This window comes from Melospiza georgiana, chromosome 28 (assembly GCF_028018845.1).
Source record: "Melospiza georgiana isolate bMelGeo1 chromosome 28, bMelGeo1.pri, whole genome shotgun sequence".
NCBI classification, from domain to species: domain Eukaryota; kingdom Metazoa; phylum Chordata; class Aves; order Passeriformes; family Passerellidae; genus Melospiza; species Melospiza georgiana.
The window spans coordinates 2,043,751-2,063,216 of record NC_080457.1 but is presented as its reverse complement, the minus strand read 5'-3'; the positions used below and the strand labels follow the sequence as shown (position 1 = coordinate 2,063,216).

Genomic DNA, 19,466 nt, shown 5'->3' with positions numbered 1-19,466 from the left:
CCCGCGGCCCCCCCAGCACGTGGCACACGGGGCACACACGTGGCACCCACGGTGGCATCGGCGGTGGCGCTCACGGTGGCACTCGGTGGCCGCGGGACACGGCGTTAATCATTGCCCGCTGCCCGTCCCTGCTGCCACCTCTGGGGTCCAAGTCCGTGCTTGGCAGGGCTGATGTCACTCCCGTGTCATCCCTGTGTCCACCGTGTCCCTGTCCCCATCCCTCTGCTCCATCCCTGCTCCCGGTGTCCCCTCCCTGGCAGTGCCCGGGGTGATTTGGGGACACAGCAGGGGACACACGGAGGGGAGGATGTGACAGACAGGGCCCTGGCAGCGGGGACACCGCCCTGGCACCACCCCCGTGGTGGCCTCGGGTCACCCCGGTGTGAGCCCTGGGCTGGTGGCAGTGGCAGGGTGGGGACAAGCAGGGGACCAAAGGGGGCATTGGGCAAAGGGACAGGGACATTGGGGTTATGAGGAGGGGGGCTGGAGGGGGCCAGGGGCACCAGGGGACAAAGAGGGGACACAGGGGACATCGGGGTTGTGGTGTTATGGACCTGAGGGGCTCAGGACCACCAGGATGGGTGTGGGACAAACAGGAGACACAGGGAGGGACTGGAGGGGCTCAGGAGCATCAGGGGACAATCAGGGGACACAGGGGACATCAGGGTTGTGGGGTGAGGGACTGGAGGGGCTCAGGAGCACCGGGATGGGCCCCAGAGCCATCAGAGTTGTGAAGCAGAGGGTCCAGGGCCACCAGATTGAGGGTCCCAGAGCAACAGAGATGAGGTACAGGATCCCAGAGCCACCAGGGTGAAGGGACAGGATCCCAAAGCCACCAGGGTGAGGGGATGGGATCCCAGAGCCACCAGGGCTGAGGAATGGAGTCACAGGGACACCAAGACAAAGGACAGGATCCCAGCGCCACCAGGGTGAAGGGACAGGATTCCAGGGCCACCAGGGTGAGGGAACGGGATTCCAGAGCCAGCAGGACGAGGGGATGGGATCCCAAAGCCGTCAGGACTGAGGGACAGGATCCTAAAGCCACCAGGGCTGAGGGACAGGATCCTAAAGCCACCAGGGCTGAGGGACAGGATCCTAAAGCCACCAGGGCTGAGGGACAGGATCCTAAAGCCACCAGGACGAAGGGATGGGATCCCAGAGCCACCAGGACCCAGGGACAGGATCCCAGAGTCACTAGGGCTGAGGGACAGGATTCCAGGGCCACCAGGATGAAGGGATGGGATTCCAGGGCCACCAGGGTGAGGGGATGGGATCCCAAAGCCACCAGGACAAGGGACAGCGTGCCGGCACCAGCAGGATGAAGAACAGGAGCCCAGCTGTGGGTGGGGGTGCCGAGTTTGGGGCTGAGGAGCTGCCCAGGGCACAGAGCAGGCACGGCGGAGGAGGAGGAAGGGCCGGGAGGAAGGCGGGAAGGAGCGAGGGGAGGCTGCGGGCTCAGCCGGAGCTGCGGGGTCGCTCCCGACGGGACAGAACGGACACCCCGGGATGGGCAGCGATCCCCCCCCAGTCCCGGGAGCCCCCGGAACCGGCCCCGCTCGTACCTGCAGCTCCCGCCGCGTCCCGGCCCCGGCCCCGTCCCGCCGGACCAGGGATTCCTGTTCTGCCCGCCTTTATCTACCTGCAGCAGCGCCCGCCCCCGCCTGCCAGCGCCGCCCTGCCCCGGTACCGGCACCCACCGGCACCCACAGGGGCTCCCCAGCACCCCCAGAGCCCTCACGGGGGGTCCAGCCCGACCCTGGCACAACCCACCCCCAAAACCCCCCGGAGGTGGTGATGGGGAGTTTCCCACAATGCACCGGGCGTGGGGGGGACACGGGGACACCTCGGGGTGTCCTGGGCGTGCAGATGGCACCGAGCCCCAGCCGATTCCCCTAGAACCCCCCAATTCCCCTAGACCCCCCCCAATTCCCCTAGAACCCCCCAATTCCCCTAGAACCCCCCCAATTCCCCTAGAACCCTTTCCTCAGCCCCCTAAATTCCCCTAGAACCCCCCAATTCCTCGATAACCCTTTCCTCAGCCCCCCAATTCCCCTAGAACCCCCCAATTCCCCTAAAACCCCCCCCCCAATTCCCCTAAAACCCTTTCCTCAGCCCCCCAATTCCCCTATAAACCCCCAATTCCCCTATAAACCCCCAATTCCTCGCTAACCCTTTCCTCAGCCCCTGAATTGGGGCTGGAAGGGTCCTGTGGGGAAGGGGGTGTCCCCATTGTCCCCTCAGGGACCCCTGCCAGGTGGGATTATGGGGTCACGGGGGTCTCGTGCAGGTTAGGGGCCCTTCCAAGAGGGTTGGGGGTGGAATTTGGGGTTTGGGAACGCTGTGGGGTCCCCTTAGGCGCTCTGTGTGTGTCACCTATGGGGTCCCTTAGGGGTGTCCTCTGTGGGTGACCCCACACGGGGTCTGGGAGTCCCCACTGGCCACTGGGGGTGCCATGGGGGTCACAGAGGTGTCCCCAAGGAGGGGTTCAGGGGTCCCTGTGGGGATGCTGAGGGTTCCTATTGGTTTGTGGGGAGGCTACAGGACCCCATAGAAACCCCACAGGGTTTTAGGTGGGGGTCCCATGGAGCAGTGGAGACTCCCATGGGAATCCAGAGCTCCTGTGAAGGTCATTTCAGGTCCCCCAGAGGCCATTTTGGGTCCCATGGGGGTGGGTGACACAGGGGTCACTGAGGTCATTGTGCATTTCATGGGGGTTTTGCGAGTCTTGGGGGTCACTGCAGGTGGCACACGGTGAGTTTGGGCGTCACTTTAGCCCATTAGAGGTGTCCTGGAAGTCCCTTGGGGTCATTTTGTGTCCCCCGGGGGTCACCGGGGTCACGGCGGTCCTCCCGAGCAGACGAGACGAGGGCGGGGCGGGACAGAGCGGCACCGGAAGTGAGCGCGTCACGTGACTATACCCGGAAGCGGCAGCGCGGCGGCACCGGGGGCCATGAGCGGCGGGACCGGGAACGGGAACGGCGACGGCAACGGGGCCGAGAGCGGGGCCGAGCGGCGGGTCCGCATCGTGGTGGAGTATTGGTGAGGGGGGCGGATGAACCGAGGGGATCCCGGGGATGGGAGCCAGCGGGGGTACCGGGGAACGGCCCGCAGCGGTACCGGAGCACCGGCAGCACAAACTGGGGGGGGAACTGGGGTGAGGCGTGAGGGGGTTCAGGCATGGAGGGGGCTGGGGGGAGAAGGGAGAGGCTGATTTAGAGGGGTTGGGGGAGGTGAGGAGGGGGTGGAGGGAGGTTGGGGGGCTCTGAGGGTGGGGGGGGTTGGGGGTTATAGGGGAATTTGGGGGGGTTATAGGGGAATTGGGGGGGTTATAGGGGAATTTGGGGGGGTCATAGGGGAATTGGGGGGGTTATAGGGGAATTTGGGGGGGTTATAGGGGAATTGGGGGGGTTATAGGGGAATTTGGGGGGGTTATAGGGGAATTGGGGGGGTTATAGGGGAATTTGGGGGGGTCATAGGGGAATTGGGGGGGTTATAGGGGAATTTGGGGGGGTCATAGGGGAATTTGGGGGGGTCATAGGGGAATTGGGGGGGTCATAGGGGAATTTGGGGGGGTCATAGGGGAATTTGGGGGGGTTATAGGGGAATTTGGGGGGGTCATAGGGGAATTTGGGGGGGTTATAGGGGAATTGGGGGGGTTATAGGGGAATTTGGGGGGGTCATAGGGGAATTGGGGGGGTTATAGGGGAATTTGGGGGGGTCATAGGGGAATTTGGGGGGGTCATAGGGGAATTTGGGGGGGTCATAGGGGAATTGGGGGCTTAGGAAGGTGTTATAGAGGATGTGGGGGGCTCTGAGGATGGGGAATTGGGGGGGTTATAGGCGATTTGGGGGGGGCTTTGAGGGTGGCGAATTGGGGCGCTGAGGGGCTTGTAAGGGAGTTTGGAGGTTGAGGATTACAGAGGATTTGGGGGGCTCTGAGGGTGAGGAATTGGGGGGTTATAGGGGAATTGGGGGGCTGAGGGTGGGGAATTGAGGGGTTATGGGGGAATTGGGGGGCTGAGGAAAGGGTTCTAGAGGAATTGGGGGGTTATAGGGGAATTTGGAGGGTGAGGAAAGGGTTATAGAGGATTTGGGGGCTCAGCTGGTGGAGAATTGGGGGGTTATAGGGGAATTTGGGGGCATAGGAAAAGGTTGTAGAGGATTTGGGGGGCTGAGGAGCTGTTGAGGGTTATGGGCTACGAGGGTGTGGGAGGGCTCCTAAGGAGGACATTGGGAATCGGGGTGCAGGATGCAGCAGAGCTCTTGTGGGGTGGCTCCTCAGTTCGGGGAGAGTTTTGGGGGGTCCTTGCACCCCCTCCTCAGGCTGTGTCCCCCCCCTTTCCCCAGCGAGCCCTGTGGCTTTGAGGCCACCTACCAGGAGCTGGCGAGCGCCGTGCGGGACGAGTACCCCGACATCGAGATCGAGTCCCGCCTGGGGGGCACTGGTGAGACCCCAAACTGCCTCGGGGGGGGACACCCCAGGGCCCCCCCCAGTGCCCTGATGGAGTTTGGGGGGCCTGGAAGTCCAGGGAGGGGTTGGAAGTCCAGGGAGGGGTTGGAAGTCCAAGAAGGGGCAATGGGGGTGGTCTGGGTGTTGTCACTCTGTAGGGTCGGTATGAGGGGGATGATGCCATGGGGGAATTTGGGGGGGATGTGATGCCATGGGGGGGTTTTGGGGGGACAGAACTGATGGCTGGGCCCCCCCTCAGGTGCCTTTGAGATCGAGATCAACGGGCAGCTGGTGTTCTCCAAGCTGGAGAATGGAGGTTTTCCCTACGAGAAGGATGTGAGTACCCACAGGGGGGGGGTGTTTGCTTTGCAGGGAGCCCCCCTCCTTTAATGGGATCGTTGTTTTATGGAGCTGTTCTCCTTCCTACCACCCTGCCAGGACCTTCTGCAGGTCCTGCTGGGGGAGGGGACAGAGGGGCAGCTCCTCATGGTGGCCTGGCTTTGTCCCTGTCACCTCCGTGTCTCCCCAGCTGATCGAGGCCATCCGCAGAGCCCGCAATGGGGAGCCCTTGGAGAAAATCACCAACAGCCGCCCCCCCTGCGTCATCCTGTGACCCCCCCGGGGACAGCAGGGTCCCCCCAAGCTGCCTTCCCTAAACCCTGCAGCCCTGGGGGGCTCAGGAGCCTCCTGGTGGCACTGAGGGGGGGCGTTGTGTCCCCTGCCCAACCTGCTGCGGGGTGGATTTGGGGGTTCTCCCACCTGCCTTTGCCTCCCCCCCATCAGGGTACAGGTTTGGCACCCCCATTTCTCTGTGCTGGGGGTTCTGGGGAGGGGGGATCTCCCATGAATGGGAGTTGGAACAGCTCCCAGGGGAATGCACAGGCTGGAGCTTTCCCTGGGATGTGTTAATGATTAAAAGCCCTGTGGCAGTGTTTAATGTTGGCCAGGCTGGCCCCACAGGCCCAGGTGTGTTCACAACCCCCCCCTGGCCATTCCCAGCTCTGCTTCCTGCCTGGAATGTCCCTGCCCTGGGCCTTGGGGTGAGGGGGTCCCCTCTTTATTCTATACTGTGTATAAACCCAAAGGCCTGGGGGGAATAAAGGATGGAGAATGTGGCTGCTCTGGTGTCCCTTGGGATTGGGGGGGGTTCCAAAATCCAAAATCAGGAATTTTGTGCTGCAGGGAAGTGGTGGGGGGTGGCAGAGGAGGGAGGGAGGGAAGGGGAATAAAGGAGGAGTGGGGGAAGGAAAAGGAGGGGAAAGGAGAAGAAGAAATGGAAAAGGGAAGATAAAAGGGAATGGAGAAAGGGGAAAAGGAAACAGAAAAAGGAATGGAAAAAGAGGGAAAAGGAAACAGAAAAAGGAATGGAAAAAGAGGGAAAAGGAACAGAAAAAGGAATGGAAAAAGAGGGAAAAGGGACAGGAAAAGAAATGGAAAAGGAGGGAACAGGGGAAAGGAAATGGAGAAAGGGAAAAAGAAACAGAAAATGGAATGGAAAAAGAGGGAAAAGGGGAAAGGAAATGGAGAAAGGGAAAAGGGGAAAGTAAAAGGAATGGAAGAGGGAAGGGGAAAGGAAATGGGGGAGGAAGGGAAGGGGGGGAAGGAGGAGTGGGAGGAGGAAAAGGAGGGGAAAGGGGAAGAAGTGGAAAAGGGAAGACAAAAGGGGAAATGGAGAAAGGGAAAAAGAAACAGAAAAAGGAATGGGAAAAGGAAATGGAGAAAGGGAAAAGGGACAGGAAAAGGGGAAAGGAAATGGAGAAAGGGAGAAGGGACAGGAAAAGGAATGGAAAAGGGAAGGGGAAAGGAAATGGGGGAGGAAGGGAAGGGGAAAAAAGAAAGAGTGGGAGAAGGAAAAGGAAGGGAAAGGGGAAGAAGAAAGAAGCAGAAAAGGGAAGACAAAAGGGGAAAAGGGAATGGAGAAAGGGAAAATGGGACAGGAAAAGGAATAGAAAGGAAGGGAAAGGAAATGGGGAAGAAAAAAGGGGGAAGAAGAAGGGGAAAAGAAAAGGGGAAGGAAAAAGGGAAAAAGGAAGGAAAAAGGAGAAAAAAAAGAGAAGGAAAATGGGAAAATAGAAGGAAAAAGGGAACGGATATAAGATGTTGGTCCTTGGGAGACAGAGCTGGATTTGACAGAGAAGGAGAAACCAATCAGACCACGGGAGTAGAAAAACAAGCAATGTACAATTGTCAAATATACATCCCGGTGCTCCCAGGGAATCCCGGAGCCGCCGGGACCGCTCTCAGTCCAGCTGCCCTCAGTGCAAGTCCTCGTGTCCCAGGCACTGGGACAGCCCTGCGTGGGGGGGATGGCACAGGGGCTGTCCTTCTGCAGGCCCTGCTGGCTCTGAGCTGCTCCTGGGGGCACCCAGGGTGACGCTCGTGTCCCCGCTGCGCTGTCCCACAGCGTCCTGGCTCCGCCAGCGGTGCCACCCCTGGGCACAGGGGGGCACCCCCAGCCCCACAGCTGTGGCTCATCCCTCCCTGAGCTGCCTTGGTGAAGTTGGGGGGGTCTCTCCTACACGGCCGTGGCGTCGGGGCCGGCCAGGCCGAGGTACTCGGGGTTCTCGGCCGTGGGCGTCGTGCCAGGGCCGCCTTCGGTGCCACCACCCTTGGCAGGGTCCTGGTTCCAGTAGTAGGGGTTGTCGAAGGCCTGGCTGAAGGGGCCGGGGCTGGGGGTGCCGTGGGGTGGTGCCAGGTACTCGGGGTTCTCCACAGCGTGGCCGAAGGGCCCTGGGAAGGAGTTCTTGGGGTCCTTGATGAGCCCGTTCTTGCCCTGGTGCCCCTTGGGTTTGTCCGGCGGGGACGGGGGCGCGCGGGGCGGGCGCTCCCCAGCCTGGTTCACGTACTCTGCAGGGGGAGGGACACGTTAGGGAGCCTCCAGGGGGCATGGGACAGGCAGACAGGCTGGACCCCCAGCACCTCCCCGAGGGTCTGGCCATGCCCTCCTTACCTGGCATAGTGCTGAGGGGGGCTGGCACAGTGAAGCACTCGGGGTCTTCTCCATCCTTGGCCGTCAGCCCGGTGGGATCCTCGCTGTACCGGGGCAGGGTGCCAGGCTCCCGCCCCGAGGGGCTCTGCAGGGCCACCTTGTCCCCGTCTGGTACCTCTGGGACAGGTCCCTCTGGCCCCTCTGCCAGGCCTTGGGCGGGGAAGGAGAAGGAGGCCAAGCCCTCGCCCTCTTCCACCTTGGCTGGAGACTCTGCCGTGCTCTGGGTGTGGGAGGGGACACAGAGTCGGGCACTTGAGCCCGTCCCAGACGTGGCACGGGGTCACCTCCTCACCTGGAGCCCCCTGCCAGCCCTCCCTCCCCACGTACCCGCACGGAGGAGATGCGGCTGCGGTAGGTGGTGGAGGTGTCGGTGCTGAAGAAGCCGTGGTGGGGCACCAGGTACTCCTCAGCGTCCACCAGGTCGTCCATGTCCTCCTCATCCAGCAGTGCCCGGTAGAAGGTGCTGTCCATGGAGCCAGGCACCCCCACCAGGTCGTTCTGGGGAGGGGTCACAGTGCTCAGTGCTCACCCCAAGGCACAAATGAGGGGACAGGAGCTCGGGGATGTCCATACCTGGATGACCACGAAGCGCTGGGGGTCGCGGGCCATGCGGGAGAACTCGGTGACCAACTCCCGGAACTTGGGCCGGCACTCGGAGTCAATCATCCAACCTGAGCAGAGCCAGGTGCCGTCAGGGGCTGGGAGCAGGGTGACAGCAGGCCCTGTCCCCTCCCTGTCCCCGTGTCCCCTCCCCGTACATTTCACCATGATCATGTAGACGTCGATGGTGCAGATGGGCGGCTGCGGCAGCCGCTCGCCCTTCTCCAGCAGGTCTGGGATCTCCCTGGCTGGGATCCCATCGTAGGGCTTTGCCCCAAACGTCATCAGCTCCCACACGGTGACACCTGGAGGGGACAGGGGACAGCTGTGGGGGTGAGCAGTGCATCGGGAGCCCCCAAGTCCCCCGGGGTGGGGACACGCTGACGCACCGTAACTCCAGACGTCGCTCTGGTGCGTGAAGCGCCGGCGGAGGATGGACTCCAGCGCCATCCACTTGATGGGCACCTGGGACAGAGAGGTGAGCAGGACCAGGGGATGGCTGTCACCGAGGGGAGCACCGCTGTCCCTGAGTCCCACGCCCTACCTTGCCACCATCAGCATGGTACTCAGTCTCGTCGATGTCCAGCAGCCGGGCCAGCCCAAAGTCAGTGATCTTGACGTGGTTGGGGCTCTTGACCAGGACGTTGCGAGCGGCCAAGTCCCGGTGCACCAGCCTCACCTCCTCCAGGTAACTCATCCCCTGGAGGTGGCACATGTCCAGCTGTCCCTGGTGTCCCCAAGGACCTCCCCAGAGCTGCCCAGGTGCCCTGTTGTTGTGGTGTGCTGTAATGTCCCATTTTGGCCTTCCAGGTCACTTCCCCAGGTGTGCCTATGCCTCTCTCCCTTCCCCCTTGCCCCCATGCTGAGTGAGTCCTGTCAATCAGGCTGAACATTCCAGCAAGGCATCGTGTGCTTGGTCAAGTTCAAAGGATGCCCCTGTGCCCAGGGGTCATTGGCCTTTCTGGGTGTCATCTTCCCCTGAGACCCTGCCCCTCTCACCTGGTTGGTGGCTCACCTGTACCTCCCCTCCCCCTGTCCCTGAGCTTAAAAAGGTCATCAGACCATGCGGCCGGATTCTGTTGGAGCAGGTCCTCACGTTCAGACCTCTGTAACCATGGAATAAACCTCTGGACATTAAACCCTCCAGCAGAATCCTCTCCTTTTTCTCTTCACCATCACCTGAAGCTATTCCTCCTGAGGTAAACGGGGTTCCTAGCAAGCCTGGACTTGTTCAGTGCCCAGCTGCAATCTCCAGCAAGCCAAGGTATCTCTGGGGTGACACACCACAGTTGCTGCCTTTGGCCCAGCAGCGAGGGTCAGACCGGCCCAGGCACAATCTAACTGGGAATATTGGGAGCAGTATTCCAATTCCCTGTCGTACCTTGGCGATCTGCACACACCAGTTGAGCAGGTCCTGGGAGCCGATGTGGTCCTTGTTCTCCCTCACGTAGTCCAGCAGGCAGCCGTAGGGCATCAGCTGCGTCACCAGCTGCACCGTGGAGGTCAGGCAGATGCCCAGCAGCCGGGACACGTAGGGGCTGCCCACCCCTGCCATCACATAGGCCTCCTGTGGGCACCAGGGGGGTCAGGGTGGGCAGGGGCTGCTGCCAGCCCCGTTGCCCTCAGTGCTGTGACCACACTCACATCCAGGATCTCCTTGTTGGCTTTGGGCGATGTGTTCTCCCGCAAGACTTTGATGGCCACCGGGATCTTCACGCTCTCCCCATCAGGGATCCAGATGCCCTGAGGTGGGGACAGGCAGGTGAGGGGATGCAGAGCAGGGAGGGTCACATCCCGCTGTGCTGTCCCCACTCCTCACCTTATAGACGGTGCCAAAAGCACCAGAACCCAAAACTTTCACTTTCTTCAGCTCCGTCTCCTTGAGGATCCTCATCTGGGCTTGGTTGGGGAGGGCCCCGCTGGGCGTCAGTGGCTCCACCAGCTGTGGGACATGGAGGGGTGAGGAAGGCCTGACTCCTCATCCCTCCCAAGCCCCGAGGGTCCCCTCCTGCCCCCCGGGAGGTTCCCACCTCGGTCTCCTGCAGCAGCCTCCGCATGGTGTGCTTGCGCTCCTGCTGCCGCCGGCGCTTGACGCAGATGACGGTGATGAGGAGCAGGACGATGACCAGCAGAGCCCCAACCACGCCAGCAATGATGGAGGTCACCTGGCTGTGTGCCAAAATGCCATCAGTGTGGGGGACTGCCACCCGGAGAGGTGGTGGCACAACAGAGCCACACCCCTGCTGTGATGGTGTTCACAAGGGTGTCAGGATGAGGGAAGAGATGAGGATCTGACTCCATGTTTCAGAAGGCTTGATTTATTATTTTATTATATATATTATATTAAAAATATACTAAAAGAAGAAAGGATTTCTTCAGAAGGCTGGCTAAGAATAGAAAAAGAAAGAATGATAACAAAGGGTTGTGGCTCGGACTCTCTGTCTGAGCCAGCTCACTTTGATCGGCCATTAATTAGAAACAACCAACATGGGCCAATCCCAGATGCACCTGTTGCATCCCACAGCAGCAGATAACCATCGTTTACATTTTGTTCCTGAGGAGAAAAAATCCTAAAGAAAAGATTTTTCATCAAAGATGTCTGTGACACCCTTACCTTGGCTTCTGGTCCACGGGACATCCGTCCTCATCCCGGATGGTGCACCTGGGGACACAGGTGTACCCCCGTGCTGTCAGCAGCCCCCTGCAGCTGCCAGCACCCCCTCCTCATCTAGGGACCCCCCCCCAACTCACGAGTGGGTGCAGTTGGTGGGGCAGAGTTGGCACACCCCGAATTCATCCGGGTATTTCCAGACGGGCACGAAGGAGGCGTCGGCCTTGACGCCGCTGGGGCAGCGCCGCACGCACTGCTGGGCGTCCTTGTAGTGGGCACAGGCCACGCACTGGTCTGGATCCTGCAGGAACAGGGCTGGATTGAGGGACCCAGGCGTGTGGGGACACCCTCACCCCCTCAATGCGTGTCCCCTGTCCTCACAGATCCAAAGCAGGTCTCGGTGCCATTCTGGGGCTGGCACTCGGGGTGGCACGGCAGGCACCGCGTCCCGTTGGCGTGTTCCCTGATGGCTCTGCGGGGCAGAAAGGGGCAGGGATGGGATGCCAGCCTCACCCTGCAGTGTGTGTGGGGGCTCTGTTTGGCACTGCCAAGGGTCTCCACTCACCCATCCAGGAGGTTGCAGGAGGCCACGCACTCCTGGCCGCGCAGGAACCGCTCGCACGCCACGCACTGGGTGGGACCGGGGCCCCAGCAGTGCCCCTGGGCACAGAGGTGGAAGCAAACCAGCCCCTCTCTCTCTGCAGGAGGGGCACCATCAGCACCTTTGTCACCAATGGGGGGGATCCACCATCTCCCCCCACCCCAACAGGACCCCTCTTACCGCACTGCTCGGGGGGTTTGTTGTGGGTCTGGAAGAGGCGCTGCCGGGGGTTACGGAAGATGCTGTGCCAGGGCACCTTCTGCAGGAAGCACAGCTGGGGGTTGTGGTGCACCAGCACCATCCCACTGCTGATCTCCTGCAGGGCCCTCAGCCCCAGCGCCTGCACCGCCAGGTCCTGCAGGGTCAGCGAGTAGGCGCCGCTGCCGAGACAGCCACGGGTCAGACACGCCTGGCACTGTGTGCCCACAGTCCCCTGTGTCCTTCCAGTGTCCCCTCATGGTGCCCTGCACCCCTCCATGTCCTCTCTGCATCCCCATGTTCCTGTGTCACTCCATGTCCCCTCATGTGTCCCCCTACATCCCTCCATGTCCCTGCTGTGCCTCAACATCTCCCCCTGTCCCCTCTGCATCCCCATGTTCCCGTGTCACTCCATGTCCCCATATCCCCTCACGTGTGCCCCTACATCCCCTCTGCATGTCCCTGTGTCCCCTCATGTGTCCCCCTACATCCCCTCTGCATGTCCCTGTGTCCCCTCATGTGTCCCCCTGTATCTCCCCATGTTCCTATGTCACTCCATGTCACCATATCCCCTCATGTGTCCCCCTGCATCCCCCCATGTCCTCGTGTCCCCCTCATGTGTCCCCCTGCATCCCCCCATGTCCCTCTGTCCCCTCATGTGTCCCCCTGCATCCCCTCTGCATCCCCATGTTCCCGTGTCACTCCATGTCCCTGTGTCCCCTCATGTGTCCCCCTGTATGTCCCCACATCTCCTCTGCATCCCCATGTTCCTATGTCACTCCATGTCACCATATCCCCTCATGTGTCCCCCTGCATCCCCCCATGTCCCTCTGTCCCCTCATGTGTCCCCCTGCATCCCCTCTGCATGTCCCTGTGTCCCCTCATGTGTCCCCCTGCCTCCCTCCATGTCCTCGTGTCCCCTCATGTGTCCCCCTGCATCCCCTCTGCATCCCCGTGTTCCCATGTCACTCCATGTCCTCGTGTCCCCTCATGTGTCCCCCTGCATCCCCCCATGTCCTCGTGTCCCCTCATGTGTCCCCCTACATCCCCTCTGCATCCCCATGTGTCCGTGTCACTCCATGTCCCCATATCCCCTCATGTGTCCCCCTGCCTCCCCTCTGCATGTCCCTGTGTCCCCTCATGTGTCCCCCTGTATCTCCCCACATCCCCATGTTCCTATGTCACTCCATGTCCCCATATCCCCTCATGTGTCCCCCTGCATCCCTCTATGTCCCTCTGTCCCCTCATGTGTCCCCCTGCATCCCTCTATGTCCCTCTGTCCCCTCATGTGTCCCCCTACATCCCCTCTGCATCCCCATGTTCCCGTGTCACTCCATGTCCCTGTGTCCCCTCATGTGTCCCCCTGCCTCCCTCCATGTCCCCGTGTCCCCTCATGTGTCCCCCTGCCTCCCCCCATATCCCCCTGTCCCCCCATTTCCCCGTGTCCCCCCATGTCCCTCTGCCTTCCCCCCCGTCCCCGTGTCCCCCCATGTCCCTGTGTCCCCCCGTGTCCCCCCCATGTCCCCCAGTCCCCGCTCACTTGTGCAGGACCCTGCCCCGGATCACCCGCAGGTTCTGGAACACTCCCAGGTCCTTCATGTCCGGCGGCCAGGCTGCGATGTAGAGGAACCCTGGGGGGAGCTGAGTGTCACCCCCTGATGTCCCCCCCAAACCCAGAGCCCCCCAATGCCCCCCAGCTCCCCCAGCTCTCACCCGTCAGCTCCTCCAGGCTCTCGAAGATCCGCAGCAGTTTGGGGTCCAGGGGTGGGGTGTTGGTGCTGGGGTCCCTGCAGGGGATGGCAGGGAGGTTGGGGGGGTCCTTTTGGGGGTCCCCAGTGGGCTCAGGGAGGGGATTCAGGCACTCACCCAGCGAAGGTCTCGGGGAGGAAAGCCAGGCTCCCAAAAATCTTGGTGCAGCCAGAGAAGTGTTGGATGTTGGAGGCGTTCACAGCACGGACACCCTTCAGGAAATCCACTCCCAGCCCGTAGCACACTGAGGGGGGCACGGCAGGGCTGTGCTCTTCCAGGACCTCTGAGCCCCCCAAAACACTGCCCCACCAGCCACAGGGCACAGCAGCACCCCCACACAGCCTTGGAGACCCCAGAGCTGCACTGAGGATGGATCACCCCCATCCCAGGGGCCTCCAGAGCCCTCCAAAACTTGGGAATGCTTCTTACCAAACCCTTGGGGTCCCCAGAGCCCCTCAAGACTTGGGAAGGCTTCTTACCAAACTCTTGGGGTCCCCAGAGCCCCCCAAGACCTGGGAAGGCTTCTTACCAAACCCTTGGGGTCCCCAGAGCCCCTCAAGACTTGGGAAGGCTTCTTACCAAACCCTTGGGGTCCCCAGAGCCCCTCAAGATTTGGGAAGGCTTCTTACCAAACCCTTGGGGTCCCCAGAGCCCCTCAAGACTCGGGAAGGCTGCTTACCCAAACCCTTGGGGTCCCCAGAGCCCCTCAAGACCTGGGAAGGCTTCTTACCAAACTCTTGGGGTCCCCAGAGCCCCTCAAGACCTGGGAAGGCTTCTTACCAAACCCTTGGGGTCCCCAGAGTGTCCCCAGTCCCCAGGGTACTGCTCCCCCATATCCCTGGTGTCCCCAGAGCCACTCTGGGGGGCTGCTCACCCACACTCCTGGGGTCCCCAGACCCGTCCAGATACTGGGGGGCTGCTCACCTGCATTTCTGGGGTCCCCAAACCTACCCAGGTACTTGGGGTGCTGCTCACCCACAACCTTGAGAACCCCATGGACATTGAGAGCTGCTCACCCACAACCCTGCAGCATCCAGAGTCCCCCTCCCCACGCCCCGGGGGCTGCTCCCCCACATCCCCAGGGCACTCAGAGCCCCCCCAAACCCCTGGGGGGGTTTCTCACCCTCTGGGCAGGGTTTGCTGCACTTCTCACACTTCTGCACGTTGTTGACCGTGACCTCCTGGCTGTTCTGGGGGCACACGAGGGTGCAGGACCCCACCTCCGTGGCGAGGTAATTGTCTGCAGGAAGGGAGGAGAGGGGGGGTCAGGGCCACGCTGGCTGCCCCTGCACCCCCCCCCAGGGTGGCACTCACAGGGACACTGGCTGACACAGCTGGCACCAAAGGTGTAGCGCCCGTCGGGGTTGGGCATCGACTCGAAGGTGTCCGAGTTGTAAACCACGAGTGGAGGGCAGTGCAGCTCGCAGATCCCGCTCCTGTTGAAGTTCAGGCATGCCTGGGGAGGGGGACACAGCTGTGTGAGACCCCTGTGTCCCCCCCAGGACCCTCAATGTCCCTGTGCCATGCTCACCAGGCAGTCGGAGTGCTTGGGGCCGGTGCAGCCAGCAGCGCACTGCTCGTGGCAGCAATCCGTGGGTTTCGTGCCCTTGCAGCGTGGGCAGCCGTGGCAGATGCTGTTGGTCACTGCAGGGACACAGAGGGACACGTTGGGGACACAAATTTCCCCCCTCTCCAGGCAATGGGGGAGACACCAGGATGAAGGGTTGGAGGGTAAGGGGGGTGAAAATCTGGGTGGTGGGAATTGAGATGGAAAATAAAAACCAGTAGGAAAGGAATTTAGGGGGGAAAGTTCCCAGGGATGGGATTTGGGGTGTAAGAGGAAGCTCCCAGAGCAGAGATTTGGGGTGTAAGGGAAGGCTCCCAGAGCAGAGATTTGGGGTGTAAGGGGAGGTCCTCAAGGCAGGGATTTGGGGTGTAAGGGGAGGCTCCCAGAGCAGGGATTTGGGGTGTAAGGGAAGGCTCCCAGAGCAGGAATTTGGGGTGCAAGGGGAGGCTCCCAGAGCAGGGATTTGGGGTGTAAGCGGAGGTCCTCAAGGCAGGGATTTGGGGTGCAAGGGGAGGCTCCCAGAGCAGGGATTTGGGGTGTAAGAGGAGGCTCCCAGAGCAGGGATTTGGGGTGTAAGGGAAGGCTCCCAGAGCAAGGATTTGGGGTGTAAGCAGAGGTCCTCAAGGCCTCTGCTCCCAGAGCAAGGATTTGGGGTGCAAGGGGAGGCTCCCAGAGCAGAGATTTGGGGTGTAAGGGGAGGCTCCCAGAGCAGGGATTTGGGGTGCAAGGGGAGGCTCCCAGAGCAGGGATTTGGGGTGTAAGGGGAGGCTCCCAGAGCAGGGATTTTAAGGGATGTCTGGGACCAAGATTTGGGCGCTATGTAGGGCTCAGTGGAACAAGGATTTGGGGGCTAAACAGGTCAGGGTGCTTCTGGGGGCAAGATTTAGGTGGTAAATGGGGGGTCAGTGGGACAGAGATTTGGGGGGGCAAATGGAAGGTCCAGAGATTCTCTGTAAATTGGACTTAGGTGACAAGCAGGGCTCAGCAGGGCAACAATTTGGGAGTGCAAGCAGAATGTCCAGGGAGTCTGGGACACAGATTTGGGTGCCAAGTGGTGATCAGTGAAGCAGGGGCAGGAAGGAAAGGAGTTCCCAGGGGCTTTGGGGGTCCCTGAGGGGGGCTCAGAGCCTCCGTGGGCCCCACACTCACATGTCTGGCAATCCTGTTTGCCCTCACCCCAGCAGTGCCCCTCGGCACAGAGCGCCCGGCAGTCAGGACCTGCACAGGAGGCAGAGTGAGCAGGGGGTGCCAGGAGGGGCTGGAACCCCCCCTGGCAGCACAAACCCCCCACTCACAGCTGCGGGCGCGGGCGCTCTCCACCTGGATGTCGGCACGGAACTCGTTGTGCCGGTGCAGGATGTCGCTCCACAAGATGGTCTCCTGGAAACACAGCTCGGGGTTCCTCTCGATGAGCACCCCTCCCTTCAGGATCTCTGTGGGGGGACAGGTTGGGGGGTCAGCATGGACCTGCAGCTCGGTAGGGAGCCGGGGAGCACCCAGAACTTTTTGCATTCCCAGACTGGAGCTGGTAGCTCCCAACTGCAGGAGCAGCCACCCACATATCCGAGTATCCCACACAGGGCTTCCCCACCTGTGAGGTGCCTCATGCCGAGCTGCCGCAGCCCCGGTGCCCCGGCGGGGCCGGCGTTGCCCAGCACGGCCAGGGCGTAGCGCTCCTGGAAGAGCTGCGTGCCGCGGATGATGCGCAGGCTCTGCAGCTCCAGCCCGCTCACTTGGTTCTCCGCGATCAGCACGTAGCCCTGCACCTCCTTGATGTCCTGCCATGGGGGGGGGGGACGCGGGTGAGGGGTCGGTCAGACCCTCGTCTTTCCCCCCTTTGGGGCGTTTTAGCGCTGCGCACCTTGAGGAAGGAGGTGTCGGCGTCGGCGGGCAGGTAGGTGAGCTCCAGGTTGCCCTGCACCACCTGGCAGCCCTGGTACAGGTGCCGCAGGGTCTCGTAGTGGCTCTCGGGGCTGGAGGGACGCAGCAGCTTCATGTCGGTGCCGGTGCAGACTGTGGGGACAGCGGGGGCTCAGCGGGTCCTCCTCTCCCTCCACGGGACACACACGGAGCTCCGGCCCCCGCAGGAAACGCCGCGGGTGCGGCGGCCGCCGTTTATCTCCAACAGCTTCCGATGGGTTTCCTGCACCGAGGCTCCCCCGGATCCCAACCCCGGCAAAGCCCGAGCGGGCCCCGCTGGAGGCACAACGGGGATCGGTGTCTCCCCGTGCCCGCGGCGGGGGCTGGGTTGGGACCCCCAGAGCGGCGGGGCCGGAGCGGGGGCCGCGGGCAGGAATGCGCTGCCCACGCCGAGACAAGACCCGATTGTTGAGCGGCGACGGCTGCGGGGCCCCGCTGGCCCCATCCACTGTGGGGGGCTCCTGGCCGGGAGAGCATCCCCGGGCATCCCGGCGGGGCTGGGGCTGTGCGGGAACCCGCGCTGGGCGCCGGGCCCCGGGCGGGTGAGTCACGGGCGAGGGTGGCACCGGGCCCCGGCCGCCCGCTCCCGGCTGGAACCGCCTTTTCAGGTCGGGCGTGTTTGGGGAGCAGCGGTGACGCAGGGCTGGCGGGCACGGCTCGGCTCGGCTCGGCACGGCCCAGCCCCGGCGCGCCCGCGGCCCCCGGCACCCCAACAACACCCAACACCCAGCGGGGAGAGCGCCCCGCCGCCACACCGAGCCCCGCTCCCCGCGCTGACCCCGCCGACACAGCGGTGTCACCCCCAGAGCCGTCCCAGCACGGGCAGGGGGCACACGGGGGTCTGGGGGCGCTCGGTGTCCGGTCCCGGCTGCTCGGTGGCTGAGTGACAGCCCCCGGTGCTGCTGCGGCAGCTGCGGGCCCGCAGAGCCGGCTGGCACTCGCCTCCCCCGCCTGCTGCGAGGCCTCTCCGAGCCGGGGAAAACGCGGCTGAGGAAGGAGGAAACCCCCCCTGAATTTGGGGTTCGGCTGTGTCCCACCCGAGCGGGGTGAAACGGGGGGACGCGGGAAGGGGAAGTGCGGGGCGGCCAAAGCTCAAGGTCTGCGCCCACACCTGCCGTGAGAGGCGCGGGGTGCTGGGGCTTCCCCGGGGCAAAGGGCGGGTGGGACAAGCGTGAGGATCCTGGGGGCATCCCGGCTCTGCTCCCCCGGGATTTGGGGTTGGGTGCTCGCCCAGCTCCCCTCTGGGCACCGGGCAGGGACTGCTCGGTGCTGCCGGGCTCACCCAGCGGGCGGTGCCAGCACCGAGCACCGGCGCTGCCCACGGGTGTCGGGCCGAGCCCGTGAGCCACGTGCCCACGGGGCTGTCCCCAGCCAGGAGCTGGCCCCACACCGACCCTCCCAGCGCCGTCAGCTGCGTCCCCACGTCCCCGTCCCACCACCCCACACCGAGCATTCACTTTCCGAACTCCCGCTGCTGGAGCTGCCCCCCGACACCAGGAATGAGGCGGCAGGGTCAAACTTTTTGGGGCTGCCGGTGCCCATTTTGGGGCCACCAGCGCCGTGCCCTGCTGGCCCCGTTCCGGCCCCGTTCCCGCGGAGCGTGGCCGAGGCCCGGGGGCTGCCGGGCCGGGCTCCCCGCTCCCCCCGGGGCTGGGCTGGGTGCGGCACGTCGAGAATGTGGATGGGAGCGACGGGGACGCACCCACCCACCCACCCACCCACCCAGGCACCGAGCCGCTCCCGATGCCCACGGGGAGGGAACCCCCACAAGTTGGGGACCCCCGTTCCCGCTTCTCCCGGCGGTACCGGAGCCCTGCGCGCTGCACCCCGCTCCGGGCTCTACCGGAGCCCCTAAATCCTCGGGAATCGTGCAGCTCGGGGGGACCGGGGTGAGCGGGCAGGGCCTCCCGCTGGGCCCCAGCGCCTCCCAGTCCACACCAGTTCGGCTCCCAGTCCTGGTGGCCGCAGGGACACCGGGGTCGCGCTGCCCACGGCGGGGAGAACCGGGGGCACCCAGGGGGCACCGGGAGAGGCGGTCCCGTCACTTCCAAGCGTGCAGCCCCCGGTGCCCCCCAGATCTGCCCGCTCCCACCCCCGGTGCCCCCCTCGTTCGCAACTCGAGGCCGCCACGCTCCCCTCCCGCTTCTCCCTCGGTTCCCCCCACCGTCCCCTCCCGGTTTTCCACTCGGTCCCACCCCCGATGTCCCCCCCGGTGCCCTCTCGGTCACGCCCCCCGTGTCCCCCCCTCCCTTGCCCGGTTCGCCCTCCCGGTGCCCCCCCAGTCCCGTGCAAAACTTTACGCGAAGTCGCCGCGCGGGGCCGGAGTCCCCCCGAGTCCCGGTGTCCCCGGTGCCCCCCGGTGTCCCCCGGTGGGACCCACCTTCGGCGGCGGCGGGGGGGCACAGGGCGGCCAGCAGCAGCAGCAGCAGCAGCAGCGCGGCTCCGAGGCAGCCCCCGGCCGCGATCATGGTGCTCAGCGCGGCCTGCGGCCCATGGCCCCGCCGCCGCTGCTCCGGGAAAGTTTGCGGAGCCGGAGCCGCCGCCTCCCGCCGCTCCCGGGCTCCGCCTCGCGATCCCGATCCCGGTCCCGGCCCCGGGCGAGGGCGCGCCGCGCGCTCCCGCCGCCCCCGCGCGCTCCCGCCGGCCCGGAGCGGGACAGACCCCCCCCGACCCACCCACCCGCTCCCAACCGCCCGGAGCCCCGGGAATGTCCCGCCCCGGATCCCCTTCCCTGCTCCCGAGCACCGGGAATCACCGCCGTCCATCCACCGGCAGCACCGG

General features: G+C 63.6%; 2 protein-coding genes across 2 annotated transcripts; one reads left to right on the top strand and one right to left on the bottom strand.

The window, feature by feature from the left end:
• The first annotated feature begins 2,924 nt into the window (after window positions 1-2,924).
• On the top strand, window positions 2,925-5,565 carry MIEN1 (migration and invasion enhancer 1). Its single transcript, XM_058041733.1, has 4 exons — window positions 2,925-3,039; window positions 4,348-4,445; window positions 4,710-4,786; window positions 4,980-5,565. Exons 1-4 carry the CDS (start codon window positions 2,951-2,953, stop codon window positions 5,061-5,063), a joined length of 348 nt encoding a protein of 115 aa, XP_057897716.1. The 5' UTR covers window positions 2,925-2,950; the 3' UTR covers window positions 5,064-5,565.
• Window positions 5,566-6,605: 1,040 nt separating this feature from the next.
• ERBB2 (erb-b2 receptor tyrosine kinase 2) lies at window positions 6,606-19,150 on the bottom strand. The gene is made up of 27 exons (XM_058041580.1): window positions 19,066-19,150; window positions 16,627-16,778; window positions 16,357-16,543; window positions 16,061-16,198; window positions 15,915-15,983; window positions 14,730-14,842; window positions 14,513-14,654; window positions 14,322-14,438; window positions 13,316-13,442; window positions 13,163-13,236; window positions 12,990-13,080; window positions 11,432-11,631; window positions 11,216-11,348; window positions 11,032-11,122; window positions 10,791-10,951; window positions 10,654-10,701; window positions 10,070-10,208; window positions 9,859-9,981; window positions 9,684-9,782; window positions 9,421-9,606; window positions 8,584-8,739; window positions 8,429-8,504; window positions 8,198-8,344; window positions 8,013-8,110; window positions 7,767-7,937; window positions 7,401-7,659; window positions 6,606-7,297 (listed from the first exon to the last, which is right to left on the bottom strand). The coding sequence occupies exons 2-27, from the start codon at window positions 16,759-16,761 to the stop codon at window positions 6,966-6,968; spliced, it is 3,612 nt and encodes a 1,203-aa protein (XP_057897563.1). The 5' UTR covers window positions 16,762-16,778; window positions 19,066-19,150; the 3' UTR covers window positions 6,606-6,965.
• Between the last annotated feature and the right edge of the window lie 316 nt (window positions 19,151-19,466).